Raw genomic sequence first — 18,527 nt, 5'->3', positions numbered from 1 at the left:
CCGGGGACTCAGCGACACACGCTGTTTCAGCCCCCTAATCGCGCCCGCCGCAGAACAAGCAGCGTAACGGCGCTCCGCGCCTCGTCAAGACGGTTTAACGGCGCCCGCCGCAAAGCAAGCAGCGTATACGGCGCTCCGTCCCTCCGAGACTCGAAACGGATCACTCTGCTGAGCCTTCAGTAGCTCTTCGCTGCCGAAAGCAATTCCCATTCTCCCAAATGGGGGAGTCTGGTATCGCGCCCACACAGGACCGCAGCAACCGCCGCGTGAGTCGGCGTTACGGGTTCGCTCTCGGCCCCGTGGCCTTCGGAAAGCTCCCCCGCTCGGCCGCTTCGCGGTGCGCCGCTTACCTGGTTAGCAGCCAAGGTTTGTCCGCATGGGGACTCACCCTTCTCGCCGAATGGCGGCGAAGCTGCTGTTTCGCCCCCGACGCTTGCATGTGCTAAGGCACCGCGAGCGGCCGTCGCACCGAAATCCAGGTTCTCGGCAGACAACAAGGGGCACGAGATAGCGCGTCAGCTACCACGTAGGAGTGTATTCACCACAAGAAGGGGTGACGACACAGGCGAGCGCCGAAGGGCGCCCGTCGATAGAGGCGGTGGCCTCTTGGTGCAACGCGGCATGCCACGAAGCAGACATAACGTTCGGGTAGGGCAAGAGGCCCATTCCGAAGCGACGCGCCATCTCCAAAGGGAGCGGCTAGGCGCCTCGTGTCGTCACCGCAATAGGGGGTGCCGACACGGACGGGCGTCGGAGGCGCTTGTGCGTAACGTTCGGGTAGGGCAAGAGGCCCATTCCGAAGCGACGCGCCATCTCCAAAGGGAGCGGCTAGGCGCCTCGTGTCGTCACCGCAATAGGGGGTGCCGACACGGACGGGTGCAGAAGGGTTCCCGTCCATAGAGGCAATGGCCTCCGTGTGCAACGCGGCATCCGCTAAAAGGGACAGCGGACAAAAGTCCCGCGAAGCAGCCATGTTGCGACGAGCCCGAATCGCGCAGGCGAACTGACTCGCTAAGAGCAGTCAAAAGCTAGAGCTTTTGATACCGCGTTGGGCGCCAGTGTGGTGTACACGTATCCCGAAGGAGTACGGCCACCAGCGTGGGTCCGGTCTTAGCGAGCCGCAGGGCACGCGTTAACCGTCGCCGTGGCGGGAAACACGATACTGCTCAAGTCGCAACACTTTATTGTGGCAACACCAAACGCAGTACAGCCCGTTGCAAATAGGCGCGGCGGGAAAGCAAGTAGGCTTATCCACGCCACGGGCACAAAGTACTACACAGGGTGCCACGAGCACGTCTCCGCGGTAAAGGTGATCCACGGAGACACCGGGACAAAGGGGGCCCGGTTGCTCGAGCGAGGGCAAAGGCGCTCGCGTTGGCTTCGAAGGGAGACGGGTCGGCGTAGCTAGGCCACGCACTAGGACACCGTACTGCCCTTCGGCCGTGAGTACGCAGCGGGGCAACAAAAGGTGAGCGTTCGCATCGGGCGCGAGGCGCCGTCAGCGAAGTCCGACGAGCCCCGAGCGACGGGACTCGACGGACGGAAAAGAATTCGTGGCTCACCGTTTGAAGTCCCGGACTGTACTCACCGCTCCTGACGCAGCGCGCGAAAACCTCTCGGGAGGCTCCCCGCGCGGCGCCACAGTCAACATCCGCTACCGGGTGAGGGAGGTAAACGTCACTCCGCCCTTCCCGGCGCGGCAGACAGCAAAGGAGGGCAGACATGTCGGGACATGAGAATGGCAGAAAGGCGGGAAAGCCCGCGCAAAGGCAGCGGGCCAGCCTCAATTCCCACAACGTCAGCCGAACTGACGACCGATGACATCGTCAGTGCTGCTCGTGGTGATAACAGCGACGAGGACGCCAATGGCGAAGACGACGCTGACACCGCGCCCGTTAGCCAACCAGAAGAAGCGCTTTCCAACGCCGACATCATGGAATGCGTGCGAAAGATGCGCACTTACCTTGGCAGGTGCAGCAATGCCACTGAAGCAGAGCATAAGAATGTGGACAACTTCGAAGTGTTCGTCCTGCGGCAGTTGAGCGGCACCCGCCAGGCTAAGATCACCGACTTTTTCAAATAAACGTGCGCTCATTCCGGAATACTTCGCGTTTTGTTTCTTTTCACGCTCGTCATAAAATCAAGCGTTTGCGGATGTGTACACAGCAAAGGTAGGCGACTCCTTTTGTTGCATTTACGATTTTTAATGCGAATTTTCGATGTTTTCACTATAACGATATTTCAAAATAACGAACTATTTTCCGCGGTCCCTTCAAATTCGTTGTATCGAGATTTCACTGTATATAGATGCATAGAATGACTTAGCTCCTTTGTGATCCGTTTCTGCTTGCTTATGTTGGATTTATTATGTGTGGGCCAGGCCAAGACTCTTCACAGTAGACACTTGCTTTATCCATTTCGCCACAGCAAGGTTAGATGCGGTACAAAAAAGTATCTATTCCATAAACTGCCGTGTTGACCCAATTCCAATGTGCACTTCTTTTTTTTTTTTCCAGAAAAAATACTTTAAAATCGCATTTGTGTTGGATTGAAGTACAGACATTTAAACTGCCCCATAGCTGTATTTTTGTTCTTGGGTCATGTAACTCATGTGCACGTTAGAATCGGGGACATGTTGGAATTGGGTAAATACGGTATGGTGACATCTGCGTCTACTCTCTCAATGCCTTGTATGATCTTGCTCTGGTAGCATGGATTGAGCAGCCTACTGGCAATGTTCAAATTATCATAAGAAAGATTATGCAACTTCCTTCGCTTTTATTAACATCTGCCGCAGCTCTGGATCTCTTGGACAAGATGCTGACCTTCAACCCTCATCGAAGAATAAATGTTGAAGAGGCCCTCGCACATCCTTACCTGGAACAGTATTACGATCCCGGTGATGAGGTGAGGCCATGAGTGTAGGAAGCATTATACATTTCCTTCTGATTTGTCTTGTGCACTGTGGCATCACAAGGTGTGTGTGTGGGGGGGGGGGGGGGGGAGGTACGTGCTAATACGCTCTGGGCCACTATAGGGATATTGCAGTAGTCTCTCAAGCAAACCTTTTTGTTAGCTCAACAACAACACATGTGTGTAATAATAAAATAGTTACCGTTTTCAGGAAAACAATGGTGTAGGTTCTGTACATTTCCTATTTCACTCTAAAATGTGCTGTCTAGTGGCAACTCCTTCAGTCATCATGTATAGTTTAATTTGTACACATGTGAACTTTGCTAGAAGAAACGCTACACACCTTTCTCAACTGTATCCACATAACACGTGCGTTTGCATTTACATATGAACTGTAGGTACACAGGAACTAAAAAACCGTTGTGAGGCTCCAAAAAAAAATATTGCTGCTTAATAATAGTACAGATAGGTAACTGATATTCATATCTGTTAAACCTCTAATGCATTATGCACACTTTTTCTATTGGCATTTATATACCGCATACAGTAGAGCCTCACTGATTCGTGCGAGTTTCGGGGCGATACAAATTTTTCTGTGTTCGTGGCCTTTAATGCCTGCCCCACGACGTTTGTTATGATCCCAACATACCGCGCAGGTACAGACAGGCGCTGCGACAGAAGACTGCACGGGCAGGGGAGCTCAAGTGCTGGCATGCATGTGCCCTGGCCAACACTCAGATTTGCATGGGGGACTGGACCCAGGTCGCCTGAAAAACTGCCCCCAGCACCACCGCGATAAGAAAATAACAAATGCCAGCAGTTCGAAAATTTTCCAGCCTTCACCGGTTCACGTGCAACGCACTTCTTGGGTCCCTTTCACAGCAGTACTTTAATGTTGTGCAGAAAAGCGTGTCACGACTTAGAAGAGGCTACTAGCTGTTCACTAATTACGTATGCTCATGGCTTATATTTACTACAAGTTACAAGTGTGATCGTCGACATCTAAAAACTGTGCTGGCAATCTTTCAGACTTCTTCATGAGAAACAATAAATCTAACTGTATGCCAACCTTGTTCTGTCGCATACTAATTTTCTGTTTCCTGGTGATACGAATTATGGATGATATGATATATTTGGTGACCCTGCGACGTCTATATAACCAATGTTTTACTGTATTCTTGAACAATAGAGCTAGAAGGAAATGTAGGGTAGTGGGGTAACAAATTTAAAGCGCAGGTCTCTGGACACTGCTGGTGTGCACTTCAGGAAATTGTGCTTAGAGAAAGAGTACATTTTGTCTGCTTGTACATTTGTTTTTTATGTCGCAGCCGCAGAAAAAGTATCTGCGTTGACTCTTGCATACCGTGGTTTGTGTTTTGCAGCCTGTGGCAGATGAGCCGTTCAAGTTTGAGACGGAGCTGGACGACCTGCCCAAGGAACAACTGAAGGTGCTGGTCTTTGAGGAGACCAAGTTGTTCCAGGCACGCAATGCCAGCCGGCCGCCGCAGCAAGCTTCCTCCTGAGCTGATCGTGCCACCTCTGCTACGTACGTCTGTCTCAGATGAGGGTCGATCTACTTCGTCATGTTGTGCTGGGCTTTTGCAGCTGGCACTTCTTCAGGATGTGAAAATACCGTAAAAACTGGAATATAGGTCGATTTTTTTCCCCTTAAATGCAATGGAAAGTCGACTCTTGTCTTATGTGCCATTCATTTGCAGAAAAAAAATGTGGAAGTCTCGCAACAATGGGCAGCTGAAGTTGAAAGCCTCCATTGCCATTGTAAGCATTAGTAGCGGCACCGTTGGGCAAGGCTAGGCAATGCCTACAGTGTACTAGCAACGCCATTTTGCCTCGATTATTTGCTGCCAGCCTGCTGTATTTTTTTTTCTATCTTCTGCAGAAATGAGTAGTAGTTGACGGCAGTTTACGGTAGGCCTTAAGAAAAAAAGTTATTGAGTATGCCGAAGCGCACGGCAACCTGGCGGTCCAACGGGAATTTGGTTAATCGGAGAAAATCGTCCCATATCGGAGGAGCCAAAAGCAGCGCATAACATCCTGCAGCAATTTAAAAACAAAAAAAAAAACAAAAAAAACATAGGTTCATGGACAGACTGTAGTGCACCTCAAACTGGAGATGCTACTCGAATTCGTCCAGGAGCTGCATGCAAGGTCGCTACCCGTAACAGCAGAGTGTATTCGCGGGAAAGCTCTGGAGACGCCGCGTGACTCTGGATAGCGCTAGACTTGGCTCACAAGGGTGCAATTCAAGGAATCGCCATCGTGGGTGCATCGATTTATGAACCGGAAAAGCTTTGCACTGAGGCGGCGTACTGCTGTTTTCCGCAAATGCAGCATCAGTAATGCATGGGTTGGAATGGAGGACGATGCACTCTGGGACCGTCACTAGTGAAAAACGGACGTCATCGAACTCAAGTTCGGACAGACGAGTCTGAGGGACAGCACTTTGTGGCCTTCTGGCGTTTAACTACATAAGATTAGTGTCTTAATAAATGTCACCACAGTGCAGCTGGTTTGTCGCGCATTTACCAAGGTAAAGGTGCGCTGCGATGCTTTACGATTTTCCAAAATTTTTTTTAGAGATTCAAAGTTTGGGGGTTGGCCTATATTCCGGTCTGACATACATTCCGGTTTTTACGGTAGTTCTGCAGCTTGCCTGTGTTTTACGTTACCAGGTGAACTGGTTTAATGTATAGTAGAAGGTATGCACGTGTTACAGTTGACATATCTAGGCTCACCACAAAGGGCCATGCTTGGCCGCATAGGGCCCAACTTGGCTAGTGTATGCTCGGACGATTAGCAATGGACCTGCCTGAACTTCTCATACTCGTACCTCAATACAACAAACCCGGGTATAACGAAATATTGGTCATAACGAAGTAAATGAAAAATAGTCTTGCAATATGTATAGTGTTAGTTATGCTATTCATAATTAATTTTCGGATATAACAAGCATATAAGATGAAACTTTGTTATAATGAGGTTTGAGTGTACTTGCCGTTACTTGTTGCATCTGCCATGTGTTTCCCGTTGTTTTCAGCCTTGATGCTTCTTGCAATTTACGTTCAGGATTGACTACCCAACAGCCAGTTCACATGCAGATTGCACCAAGATAAAAAAATTGGAAAGTTGGGCACGAGAAGCCAGCTTGATAGTGTGCTAACGTGGCCAGGCAGCTGCTTGCTCATCGTCTCATCTCCCTTCATTGTCTTGACTGCAGTACTGCACCGCAGTTGTATGTTTGTAAGAAATGGAGAGATTCACTGAGTTGCAATACATATTAAATTCTGCGCACTGTTTTGCAATTGAAATAACAGGGCTTAAAATGTGCCAACTGTCCTTTGTGGTCTTTTTTTTTTTTTTTCTTGAACCAAATCATCTGAAGGTTGGCCAGTTCAAACTACGCACGTTTTTATAGGGACGCTAAAGTCTAATAACAATTTATGTCAGAGTGAAAGCTCAATGTATGACAATGTCTAAAGCGACAATATTATCAGCAGCAGTGCTTTAGTATTTGCCAAGAAATTAAGGTAAATGCACAAGAACGCATGCGTCACGAGTAGGACAATTGCAAAATGATTCAGATGACATCAAACTTACCACCTACAATTAATCACTAGTAATCGAACTAACGGCACTAAATTAATTTCCGATGGAGGCAGAAATGTTGTAGGCCCGTGTGCTCAGATTTGGGTGCACGTTAAAGAACCCCAGGTGGTCGAAATTTCTGGAGCCCTCCACTACGGCGTCTCTCATAATCATACGGTGGTTTTGGGACGTTAAACCCCACATATCAATCAATTAATCAGCTGCACTAAATTAAGAACCTTCCATGCATTAAAAGGAGATGCTGCTCGAAAGAACTGTTAATTTTTAATCATTGACACTTGAAAATTTTGTTATTACTGTCGAGCCCGCTTAAATGAACCTGAGCATGACGTGGCATTCGTTCGCTGTATCCCGAAGTTCATAGTAAATGGAACACAGCTTTTAAAAAAAGTTGCGAGTGAAAACACAAACTTTTTTGTTGCCCCAAATTGTCGGTGATGCACGTGTTTCGAAGAGTATAAGCGATAAGGGTGGTCTTGAGTTCATTTAAAACGGCAGGGTGCTCGTTTGCCGAGGTCCGTGGCATAAGCTGCATGAGGCACTGGCTCCGAAGTTTCGTCGTTGTCGCAATCCCATTCCTTCAAATTGCTCTCGCCACGTACTTCATTCACAATGCCCCAATCCGTGCACGGTTCCGCAGTGTCGGCATCATAGTCGGCCGTAATTAAACCATTGCAACAGATGTCCCACCCGCTCTCCCAGGTCGAAGTCGACGATGTGCTGCCACAAATCGCCGCCGCAGTGGTCCTATTCGGAAGCTTCAGGCTCGGCATCAAGTCCGACGTCGACAAAGTCGCGAAAACAGCTTCGCGCGCATGTAGCCGTCCCTGCCGCCCACGAAACATTCACCATCTCCACAGCTGAATACCGAGACGCTCGAAGCGGCAAGTTGGCTGCCAGGTGGTCAACAGCTATGAGTAAGCGCTCCGCAATGCGGCACCAAACGCGCGGATTACGCTCAAGCCAGGCGGTCACACTTTCGACGTTTTGTTGAGTAGCCGGAAAAAGCGTGCTAATCCTTTCGTCGGCCATCATGATCACACACGCACACCAAGAGCGAGCAAGATGCGCACACGCGACACACATGCCAGAACACGTGGAACAGCTCTGGGCCCATTTTCAGTCAGAAAACGAAACAATTTCGAGCCAGCGTGGCGGGCGTCGCGGTGCGGTGGAGACGGCTTAAGGCATTTCCTTCCTCCGTGGGCGAAGGGGTTGTGATCAAGAGAGGAGAGCAGATTGCGAGAGAAGGGCAAGGAGTTGCGATAAAGAGAGGGGAGGATGCGGCGGGAGGGCGACCTCGAAAACCAAAACACACTGGAAGGAGGCAGGTTGGGTAGCTTGCTTGAAAGGTCTGCGAAACTTGCCCGTAAAAAAAACTTGGAAAGAGTGCCTACGCGCTCAAAAGTCAAAGCACGGCTGCCTGGATCGGTGCGCGCGGTAGTGTGCGAAAAATCGGCGGCCGTGGTCATAAAATCGTTTTGTTGCGCCAGCGGGTTTACGTGGCCTCACGAACTTCGATATTTCGCGATTCGTTCTGCGCAATTTAAAAGCCGTTTTCGCGCTTCGGCACTTGCGCGGAAGGCTGGAGAGCAGAGTGGGAAGTGAGCGATAACAAGTCCTAAACACGAAACGAATCTCGAATCATCAGAGTTGGTGGGGTAGCGTACGTGCGTGCACTAGACGCAGACTATCCGATACAGACGGTGGCCGACGATGTTGGCAAAGGGTCTGGTCACTCCAGGCCGGCGACGCCAACAACAGTACCAGCGGTCAAAAACAGGGTAGATGGCCGACCGGTCTTCAAAAGATTGGTGGCAATGTGAAAACACTGGCCTCGTCTGGTGATGCGGGGTGCTCAGAGTAGCGGGGGGGACAAAGGACGGAGGGTTGTGTAACAAAAAGCAGCCGGGGCATGGAGGAAGGAAACAGCTTTTCTTCCTCCATGGGTCGGGGAGAGCGGCAACTAGAGGGTCACGGAGGCAGGGTCGGCGTTTAACAATGAGAATGTACAGGCACCTCACGGATGCCTGATCGGTAGTCGAAAGTGGTTTCCCGGGAAGTCGGCAGACCGCTACTTTCGTTCGCTGTAACCGATCAGCGGCACTTGGAGACGTTCGTTGTAAGTGTGATTTTGTTCGTTTTAAGTGAGGCCGTTATATGTGGGCTCCACTGTAATATAGTTTTTCGTGGAGATTTCAAATATGCAATCATTTTTTGTGTAGCTGCTATAGTTATTGAGTTACGCCATGCACAATAGCAAAAAGTTGCATGTTTTGCGGGTACTCTTTTAGGTACTCAACTTCCAGTAAAAGCATTGTCTGTGATCTTATTTGACTCTTGGTAGATTGTAAAGTGCAAATATCTATCTAGATATATCACAGAAATATTGGAACCAAGGGAAAAAAATCGTATTGAATGACTAATTATTTTCATTCTCCCTTGAAACAATAACCTGATATTTTCACAACTAATTCTGGTAGGCATTGCAATTTCAAGTAGATGTTTCAATTCTGCATGTGTTGAAGAACATGCGTGCCAAGTTTCGTTATTGTACGATAAATATACCGTATTTACACGATTGTAAGACGACCCTTTTTTTCAAATTTGACAATCCAATGTTGGGGGGTCGTCTTAGAATCGAAATCGAACCATGTATCTTAGAATCGAAATCGAACCATGTATTGTCATCTCGAATAGTTTCCCGCTCAACCCAAAGCGCATAGTTTTCCGCGTGCTTATACAAAAGCTTTTCTTTTTTTAGCATCTACTGCGCGCATTACGAGTGCCTTTATGACGAGCGCACGGCTCTTGAGGGAGCACCGGTAATCGATGGAAGAGCCGCCGTAGGGGGGTATTGGTAGTTGACGGAAGAGCTCCTCTTCGTGATACAATTTTCTAAGCGGGCGCGTCGCCGCGTGCTCCTGTCGCTTGTGTCCACGACCGGCTCTCTCGAGTCACTTCTGTCTGACATGAGTGCCGTAGGCTCGAAGAACACTCGGCGCTCGTTTACGGCAGCGTTTAAGCGGGCTGCTATTCTTCATGCGGAGGAAACCAACAACTGTGCAGCAGGACGGAAGTTCGGAATCGGTGAATGTGTGGTGCGGAAGTGGCGGCTTCAGCGCGAGGAAATTTTCTCGTGCGACTCCAAGCGCCGTGGCTTTCGCGGGCCGAAGTCTGGCCGCTTTTCGGAACTAGAGGCGAAGCTTGTGGCCTACGTGACTGACCTACGCGATGGATCGTTGTTGGTCACCTGCGAAATGGTCACGCAGCAAGCTCGTGTCTACGCTGTTCAGGCAGGGATACCAAGGTCTCAATTCAAAGCTAGTAGGGCCTGGGCGTCTAAATTTATGAAGAGGGCTGGTTTTTCTCTACGTCGCCGCACCAGCGTGTGCCAGAAGTTGCCGGCCGCATACGAGGAGAAAGTCCTCGCCTTCCATCGGCACTTCCTCAAACTCCGCGACACCCGACGGTACTTGCTTGGCCAAATCGGCAATGCCGACCGAATGCCCGTCTACTTTGACATGACGAGCAACACGACAGTGAACGTGAAGGGTGCACGCAATGTAAACCTACTTACAACGGGCAACGAAAAGCTCCGTTTCACTGTAATGTTGTCGTGCTTGGCTGATGGCACCAAACTCCGCCCGTACATCGTCTTCAAACGGAAGACGATGCCTAAAGAGGCACTTCCCAAAGGCGTGGTGGTACGGGTGAATGAAAAGGGCTTCATGACGGACGACATGGTCGTGGAGTGGTACCGTCTCGTGTGGCTCCTGAGGCCGGGGGCATCCCTCAAGAAGGACATCCCCAACATGCTAGTGTTGGACTCATTCAGAGGCCACCTTACCGCCAAGGTAAAAGCGGTGCTCCAGAAGGAGCATACCGACATGCTCGTCATTCCCGGTGGCTTGACGGGGCAGCTTCGGCCTCTCGACGTGGGGGTCAACAAGCCTTTTAAAGACCTCCTGTGCCGCGAATACAACGAGTGGATTTCGTCAGGAAGCCGCGAACTTACGCCAAGCGGGCGTGTGAGGAGAGCCTCCCTGGCTACCGTGTGCAGGTGGGTCCTCTCCGCATGGGCGGCCGTCCCACGCGATGCCGTGGTGCGGTCGTTCGCAAAGTGTGGACTCACCCTTGACGACGACGTGCTGTGGGACTGCAGCAGCAATGACGGCAGCAGCACCAGCGAGGACGACTCCAGCCTTGTGTAAAATGCGCACGTCCTTTTTTTTTTTTTTTTTTTTTTTTGAGATGCGATTTTGGGGGGGTCGTCTTACATTCTAGTCGTCTTACAATCGTGTTAACTGTCTAAAAGGCTGCCTAGAAAACGTGAAATTGTCGAAAAAAATGAAAATGAGAAAAACAAGTTTGGAAAGTTGGCATGTATTAGGAAACCATTCTTTTTGCATCAAATTGGGGCACAATGAAAAGCATGTTGCACTGAAAGCTCGAAGACCGAAAATCGCACAGAATTGTGAAAGTTGGTCATGGCCTGCGCCTATACACGAGCTGCCGCTGTCGAAACGAGCGCTCGTCCCTTGGTCCTTAGCCGAAGTAGTACGTCTCCATGCATGCCTGAATGAAAGTGTAGATTCAGGGCAATCGGCATTTTCACAGCACAGTTTGAGGAATGCAGAGTTCCCGTTCGCGGCAGGTTGGGCATTGGGCACCCGCCACAAGGGCAGTCGGCACATCGATTTCGTAAAGCAGCATGTTGGCAGTAGCAGCACCTACTGGTCAGATCATTTTCAGATCATTTCTCGTGCGAATTCCAGCTTGATATTTTCAGAAGTAAAATATTATAGTCCAAAAATGCCAATACAACCGAAAAAAAAAAAGCGGAAATTTTCCGTAAAACCATGACTTTTTGACCCGCGTCTCCCCTGAAGAGACCTAATAAAATGCTGCTTTGATTCATAGAAAAAGGAACCGCCGGATGTTACTACGGGGAATGGTGCGAGCGGCTAAAAATTTAATTTTTGCCTGGTTAAACTGGACACGTTGTGCCATCTAGCAGAGCCCAGTCAAACCAAGCACGTCTGCCATCTCGCAGGCCGTGGCAAGAAATTGTTCAGCGGCCATTGTTGCTGCTGTGGCTCCTGCTACTTTCGTTCTACTACTGCTAGTGGCGGCCGCCGCACAGTAATTCTGGGCAACATTGTTCACGGCGACAGTGACGTGACACTTTCTGCTTGAGGTGGGGGGATTTGAAACATGCTAAGGCGATGCGGACTGCTAGAACGTGATTTTATTTCAAAATAAGCACTTCCTTGGCACAAAAGCAGTGCTACCGTGTTTCTGCACTGCTATTTCAGCAATGAACATTCACCTAGTATTTGCCTTTAGTGTCCCTTTTAGAGTCCCTGCAACAGTTTTCAGATTTGTAATGAAGTAGGCCCACCATTATCGCATGCCGCTTCCCGAGTGACTTGCTGCAAAAATTTCTTGAATCCGTCAAGTGCAAGCGATGTTACAGGCATTTGTTGTACACTTCAAATGCTTTCTCTTTTATTTCGTACCACTGAGCATGCTAAAAGCTGTGCAGGAAGGGAGCAAGATGATGCGTCCATTTTTTTTATCGCATGTAATGATCTTGAGCTGTTTCTTGTCCTTTTTTTCAAATGAACTGTTGGCACGGCTCACTGAATCACTTTCAGTGTGATCACGAGTGCGTCCATGGTAACCCCCACTGCGGACTGGCATATTTGGCATCATTTGTAGGGAGGAGGAGCGATTTTTAGCTGACTTAAGTGCCAACCACTGGCACGCGTATGCACGCGCGTACGCGTCAAAAGCGTCTAGTCGCGCCTGTGGAGGAAAAGGGCGCGCAACTACTGGCACGCGTCGACCGCGTTCACGCCCACGCGTCTAAGGCCGATGCACAATGTTGCTTGATCTTTTGGCTTAGAACTGTCCAAGTTCAGCACAGAACGGCACGTTCTCAACTGGAGCGGGAATGTATGTTTTAGAGGAAATGAGAACACGTTAACAAGTTGATAGTGCTTCAACCACCACAGTTTAGACTATTTTAAAAGTAATTGACATTTCAGTGCCCAAAGTAACTACAGCGGTATGCACCAGAAATCAACATCGGTGCGTGCGCCGCTCCCGCGAATGAACATTTGCGTCTAGCGTAGTGTACGTCTATCATAGGCGTGTGCAGGGTTCTCCTTAAGGGGGGGGGGGGCAAAAGTTTGTCCCAGTGCCCCTCCCCAGGGCTGACTTAGCACCCCCTCCCTATTATGTTAATATATGGAGTTGACATTGAGCTCTCCCCACCCCCCCCCCCCCCCCCCTCCTCTCTGCGGTGAATGAGGCGTGGCTGCCCTCCTGATCAGGTTTACAAACCACCGGGTTTCTATACCTGCACTACCAAAGTTACTAACAATATCTTGCATATGCTGGTACCTTCAGTATTTTTACACAACATATTTTACATCAGTCAACTTAATAATCACGCCTGCAACTTCGTGATCTTACAGATTTAAGTCAGTCATAAGACTACAATTCAGGCCAGAGTAGCAGGCTTTCGGCTGATGTGTGTGTTCGAAATATCCTCTAATGCAATAAAGTACACCTGGTTCTTATTGATACAACTGATATTGGCCATAAGATAGGAACCAAATACTGCGTAGAATGCCTTTGGGAATTTTCCGTAGTCGAAATGTGCTCTAATGCAACTAACTGTGCCTGACACTTCATGATGTGACAGATATCGGTCATAATTTTGCAACTGACCCCTGTATGGAAGACTTCTGGACGTTGTCTTTAGTCAAAGTATTCTCTAAAACGACAAACGACACACAGCTGTTCATGAAGTAACAGATATCAGTCATAATATTGGAACTGAAACCTTAATGCAAGCCTTCTGGACGTTGTCTTTAGTCAAAGTATTCTCTAAAATGACAAACGACAACCAACTGTTCATGAAGTCGCAGATAGCGGTCATAATATTGGAACTGAACCCTGTATGGAAGACTTCTGGACGTTGTCTTTAGTCAAAGTATTCTCTAAAACGACAAACGACACGCAGCTGTTCATGAAGTCACAGATATCGGTCATAATATTGGAACTGAAACCTTAATGCAAGCCTTCTGGACGTTGTCTTTAGTCAAAGTATTCTATAAAACGGCAGACGACACCCAACTGTTCATGTAGTCACAGATAGCGGTCATAATATTGGAACTGAACCCTGTATGGAAGATTTCTGGACGTTGTCTTTAGTCAAAGTATTCTCTAAAACGACACCCAACTGTTCATGAAGTCACATATATCGGTCATAATATTAGAACTGAAACCTTAATGCAAGACTTCTGGACGTTGTCTTTAGTCAAAGTATTCTCTAAAATGACAAACGACACCCAACTGTTCATGAAGTCACAGATAGCGGTCATAATATTGGAACTGAACCATGTATGGAAGACTTCTGGACGTTGTCTTAAGTCAAAGTATTCTCTAAAACGACAAGCGACACCCAACTGTTTATGAAGTCGAGATATCGGCCATAATATTAGTACTGAAACCTTAATGCAACATTTCTGGACGTTGTCTTCAGTCAAAGTAGTCTCTAAAACGACAAGCGACAACCAACTGTTTATGAAGTCACAGATAGCGGTCATAAATATTGGAACTGAACCCTGTATGGAAGACTTCTGGACGTTGTCTTTAGTCAAAGTATTCTCTAAAACGACAAATGACGCCCAACTCTTCATGAAGTCGCAGATATCGGTCATAATACTGGAACTGAACCCTTCATGGAAGGCAGCCAAAATGTTCTCCAATGCAATAAAACACACCCGACACATCATGATGCAAGAAATATTAGTGACCAGATTGGAACCGAGCACAGCGTGGAACACTTTCGGATGGTATATTTATTTATTTTCAAATACGGCTGCTCACTGTGAGGCTTCTGCAAAAGTGGCGTACATATATACAAAATGAAAGGATTTAAACAGTAATATCACATTAAGTGTGCCAAGGTAAACAAATATCACTACCCTTGAGTGCACCCCTGTAATAAATGAGAGAAATAGGACATTATTATAATACAAGTGCCTCCAAAAAGTAAGACGCACTGGTATTAGGAATCAAACCAAGTAGATCAATCCAGTGTTTGATAACTTTATTTGAACAGGTTAGAGAGCTCTACAAATGACTTCTAAGCTGGGTGGTGATTGCGGATCAGTGCTGTGTTGAAAACTTCAGCACTTTGCTGGTAGTTTAAATATCCTTTAACATCTACAAAATGCATCTGACACTTCTTGATGAGACAAACATTGGTTTTGAGATTACAGCCAAGCACTGTGGCTTTCACATGTCATCAATTGTCAAAATACCCTATAATGCAATGAAGCATGCCAAAAATTTTTGGTGGGACAGATACCGATCAAACGATTGCACCAGAGCACTGTACAGAAGTTTTGGCAAGTTTTCCAACAGAACTAAACTGAATATGCTTCAGTGCATGCGTATATATAATCCAAGTTAATGCATATACTAAAAAACTGAACAGAAATGAAGGACTCCTTGGAAACACATGCAAATATTCAATGTTCGGAACCATCGAATATCTTCAGCTCATTACAGTCTGGAGGAACAGATAAATACATGCACAGCTCTGAAAGGTCTCATAAGTCACATGAGGTACTTTTTGCATTTCTTCTACACAAAGTGCAGTACTATACTAGTGCACCTTCATTCATTCTGTGCATACATGTGGTGATCTTCTCTTCCAACAATCGTGTCATCGTGCAGCTGATTTCAAATCAGGTGCTTCTCACAAGGTTTTCAGTTATCTGTCCAGCTGTAAACAGAACGTGCGTTATGTTGTAGTAAACTATAAAACGACGGAGAAGCGCCATTGTATGCCTATAGCTATGAGTATCAGAATGAACTATAAATTAAGAATGTGTGTGTTAGAATGCCTCCAAACAACGTATGTGCTACTGAGCGTGCCAGAGAAGCAGAAGAAGCGAGAAGTGAAATAGCAGGCAATACCAGCAGCACTTAATCATGCAACTTTCTTTTTCGATCACCACAGCAACGCACGCTCGAGTTTCTGTCTTGTACGTGAATGGAAATGAGACCGCTGACAGCTCAATGTGTCAGCGTCGCTGGTACCCGACACGAAGTCACATCTCACTGCTACCAACCAGCGCACGCTTGTTATTATCTTGGCAACACACGAAAACGATTATAACCGAAGCCAACGAATGTTTCCGCGTCATACAATTCGCGAATACACTTATATAAGTACCTACGTTTTCACATCAAGGAAATGTGTTGGCTAGTGCGAGGTTCGCTTTCAGCGATGATGAATACCGATGTTGAAAACAAACACAGTGCAGGTAAAAACTCCTCCGTATGAACTACGTGATATTTCGGGCGTCGTATATGGCGTCTGTTGCGACGGAAACTACCGTAGAGTTTTTTCAGCCGATGTGCCTCGCATGTGCTGGTTCATACGAACTAGATGGTAGAGGCCTGCGCTGGATGCAGATGACACCAATCTGATTTGCCTCCGCGGTAGGCGAGGGCTCATGCTCAAACCTTCGAACCTCCGAAGTCTGTTTACACTCGTTTTTAGCACAGAAATACACAGATCAAAGCACAAGAACACCAACATGCTCCTTTCGCTCGGCCGACGATCGCACACGGGACTGGTGCTAGCATAGCCGGCCGGCATTCGCTGGATTTGTCGGTGTCGCTCGAACTTGGCACGAAACCACGTCACACTGGTAGCACTCGCAGTCGTTCGTCGTTTCATTGTCGTTATAGATTACGAAGCGGTCATTCAGGAACGTTTGGAGTAGTTTTCATGCTTGCTTTCAGCACTCGGCTGTGCCTTCGAAGCGGCGACCATTAGGCACAGCATTCGGAGTCATCGCGGCCTCTGGTTGGTTGGCGCCGCTGTAGGCATGTGGACGTAGCGTACGGGAGGCGAAATATCAAGCCCGGCTTGATCCCTCGCGCCTGCTCGCGTATGCCCCTCCGAAGCCGACGCCGAGAGGCGCATTTGACGCTTTTGACGCGTAGACGCGAGCATACGCGTTGGCACTTTAGAGAATCTGTTGTAAATTCCAGGCCCCATGCTGTGCTCTAATGTTTAGCTCACATGTTCTTGGGAGCTTCGACAACAGATTGTCACCGTTTTCTGACCGTGCTCTAAATGTGTTGCAGGGCACTGTTTAAATGTTTATGCAAGTGTGTACTGTTGGTAGGAAGTGCCCGAGTGCTACACTTATTCTTGCACACTTGCTCCACGCAGAGTTCCAGTGCCACACCCGGGCGGCCTCACGTTTGTTGGGTGCATCACAAGGCCCCAGGTGGCTCGAGGACGTTTTGGCTCTGCCCGTTCTGGCCTCCTTGCCGAGCGGCCGCCGAAAAAGCAGCTGCTGCCACCGTTGCTGGTTCCCGAGAACGGACCTCTCGCGATGTCTGTACTTCACCAAGGTGCCCCTTCCCACACCTATCCTGCGCGGTATCGGAGAGTTATGTGGACCGCGAATTCAGTCGTGACTAGGCTCGAGTGCTTGCCATTTGTGCATGTGCACGGAAACATGTTGGCTTGTGTGCGCGCGTCACAACGCACTTGTGGCACGTTCTACTATATCGGCGCTGGACTCCCGTTCTGGTATAACTCTCCCTTGTTGCCTTCTCCTTCTTGTTTATAGATTATTTTACACTGACTCTTCCGCGTGCGGGCTGACACGTGGACACTGTTCTCTCTCTTCCCCGTTGTGACCACATCCCGGTTTTTTCGCCATATATAGTTTTTTTGCCCCCCCCCCCCCCCCGCCTCCAACCCCGTGTCCTGCCGCACTCCCTTGCACTGCCTTTTTCTGCTGTGCATTGTTCTTTTGGCAGAAAGGACTGGTCTAGCAATGCTCTGGCTCCTTGTTGCCCTTTCCCGTCGACCGTGACGCCCGCCCCTTTTTGATCGGGTGGCACAGTTGTGCAAGGAAGGTGTCACGACCAGATGAATGCCTTCAAACATTTGGCGTCTGGCTTGGCATTGGCAGCTTGCAGTTCGCCTATTCCTGGATAAGGTTCTGTTGAAAAAGAGGTGCATGCAACACCATTGCTTTGTGCCTGCTGTAGCATGTAAATACTAGACTTAACACTTCTCGCGGAATGTTTGCTTGACGAGGAGGCACTCGCACGCAATACCAGTCGATATTTGCCTCCTGTGATGAACCTGCCAAACTGTTTCTTTTTTTTTCCTCTATTGCTATACCCGGTCGCATCTTATGGTAGTTTTGTTTGATTCCTCCTTGCAAATACCGTAGCTGTCTTTTTCCTTCCCGGGTACTGGACAAAATGACCACCTACCTGACATCGGCTCATTTTTGGTGCGCCGTCGAAAAGGTGCCGCTCTTTCGAGCGTGTGCTAGGTGCCACTTCTCCTGGCGCTCTCCCGCCCCCACCCCGCTGCTGATGTCGCGTGTAATGTTGGCGAGGATGACGTTGGGAGTTCACTTCTGCATCTGCTCTGTTTCTCGTCGTCTTCTTGGCTCTGGAATTTTCGTGCTCGTTGCCCCCTTTTTCTCTTTGCTGGGGCTTTAGGTGTGTCTTCCGTTACTAAAAAAAATGTGTTGTGCGTGTACATGTGCGTCTCTTTGGCTCGCATTGTTCTAGTTATTTTGTCTGTGAGTTTTGCTGGGCTTTCGAGTTGTTATCACCTGTGTTGTGATTATAGGCTGCCTCGAATGTGATCGTTTTGTTTTTTCTTTCATCGTTATATCTCAACATGTCAACTCGCACTCCGACGCTAGCCGTGCCCGCTATTGGTAGGGGAGTGTCTCCCTGCTGCGAGCAACGCTTGGCCGCCTAGCACAATGTCACACAGCGAAGATGCTGTCTTCCACGTATTCCTTCGGAGATTGAGACCTTGTCTTTTTCTTGCCGCGCTACACCACGTTGCATGAGAGAGTCCCGCTCGCAGGACTTTAACTGGCCTCCTCTTTGTTTTGCGCACTTGG

At 48.5% G+C, this 18,527-nt stretch overlaps 1 protein-coding gene across 1 annotated transcript in view; it reads left to right on the top strand.

The window, feature by feature from the left end:
- Window positions 1-17,185, top strand: part of rl (Mitogen-activated protein kinase rl) — a 34,614-nt gene extending 17,429 nt beyond the window's left edge. The window contains exons 6-8 of the mRNA XM_037424467.2: window positions 2,798-2,907; window positions 4,296-4,459; window positions 16,814-17,185. Coding sequence (XP_037280364.1) covers window positions 2,798-2,907; window positions 4,296-4,436 — 251 coding nt within the window. The 3' untranslated portion in view covers window positions 4,437-4,459; window positions 16,814-17,185. The remainder of the gene's footprint in view (window positions 1-2,797; window positions 2,908-4,295; window positions 4,460-16,813) is intronic.
- The last annotated feature ends 1,342 nt before the right edge of the window (window positions 17,186-18,527 follow it).

The sequence above is a fragment of the Rhipicephalus microplus genome, chromosome 3 (assembly GCF_043290135.1).
Source record: "Rhipicephalus microplus isolate Deutch F79 chromosome 3, USDA_Rmic, whole genome shotgun sequence".
NCBI lineage: Eukaryota > Metazoa > Arthropoda > Arachnida > Ixodida > Ixodidae > Rhipicephalus > Rhipicephalus microplus.
This window is presented reverse-complemented; position numbering and strand designations above follow the sequence as displayed.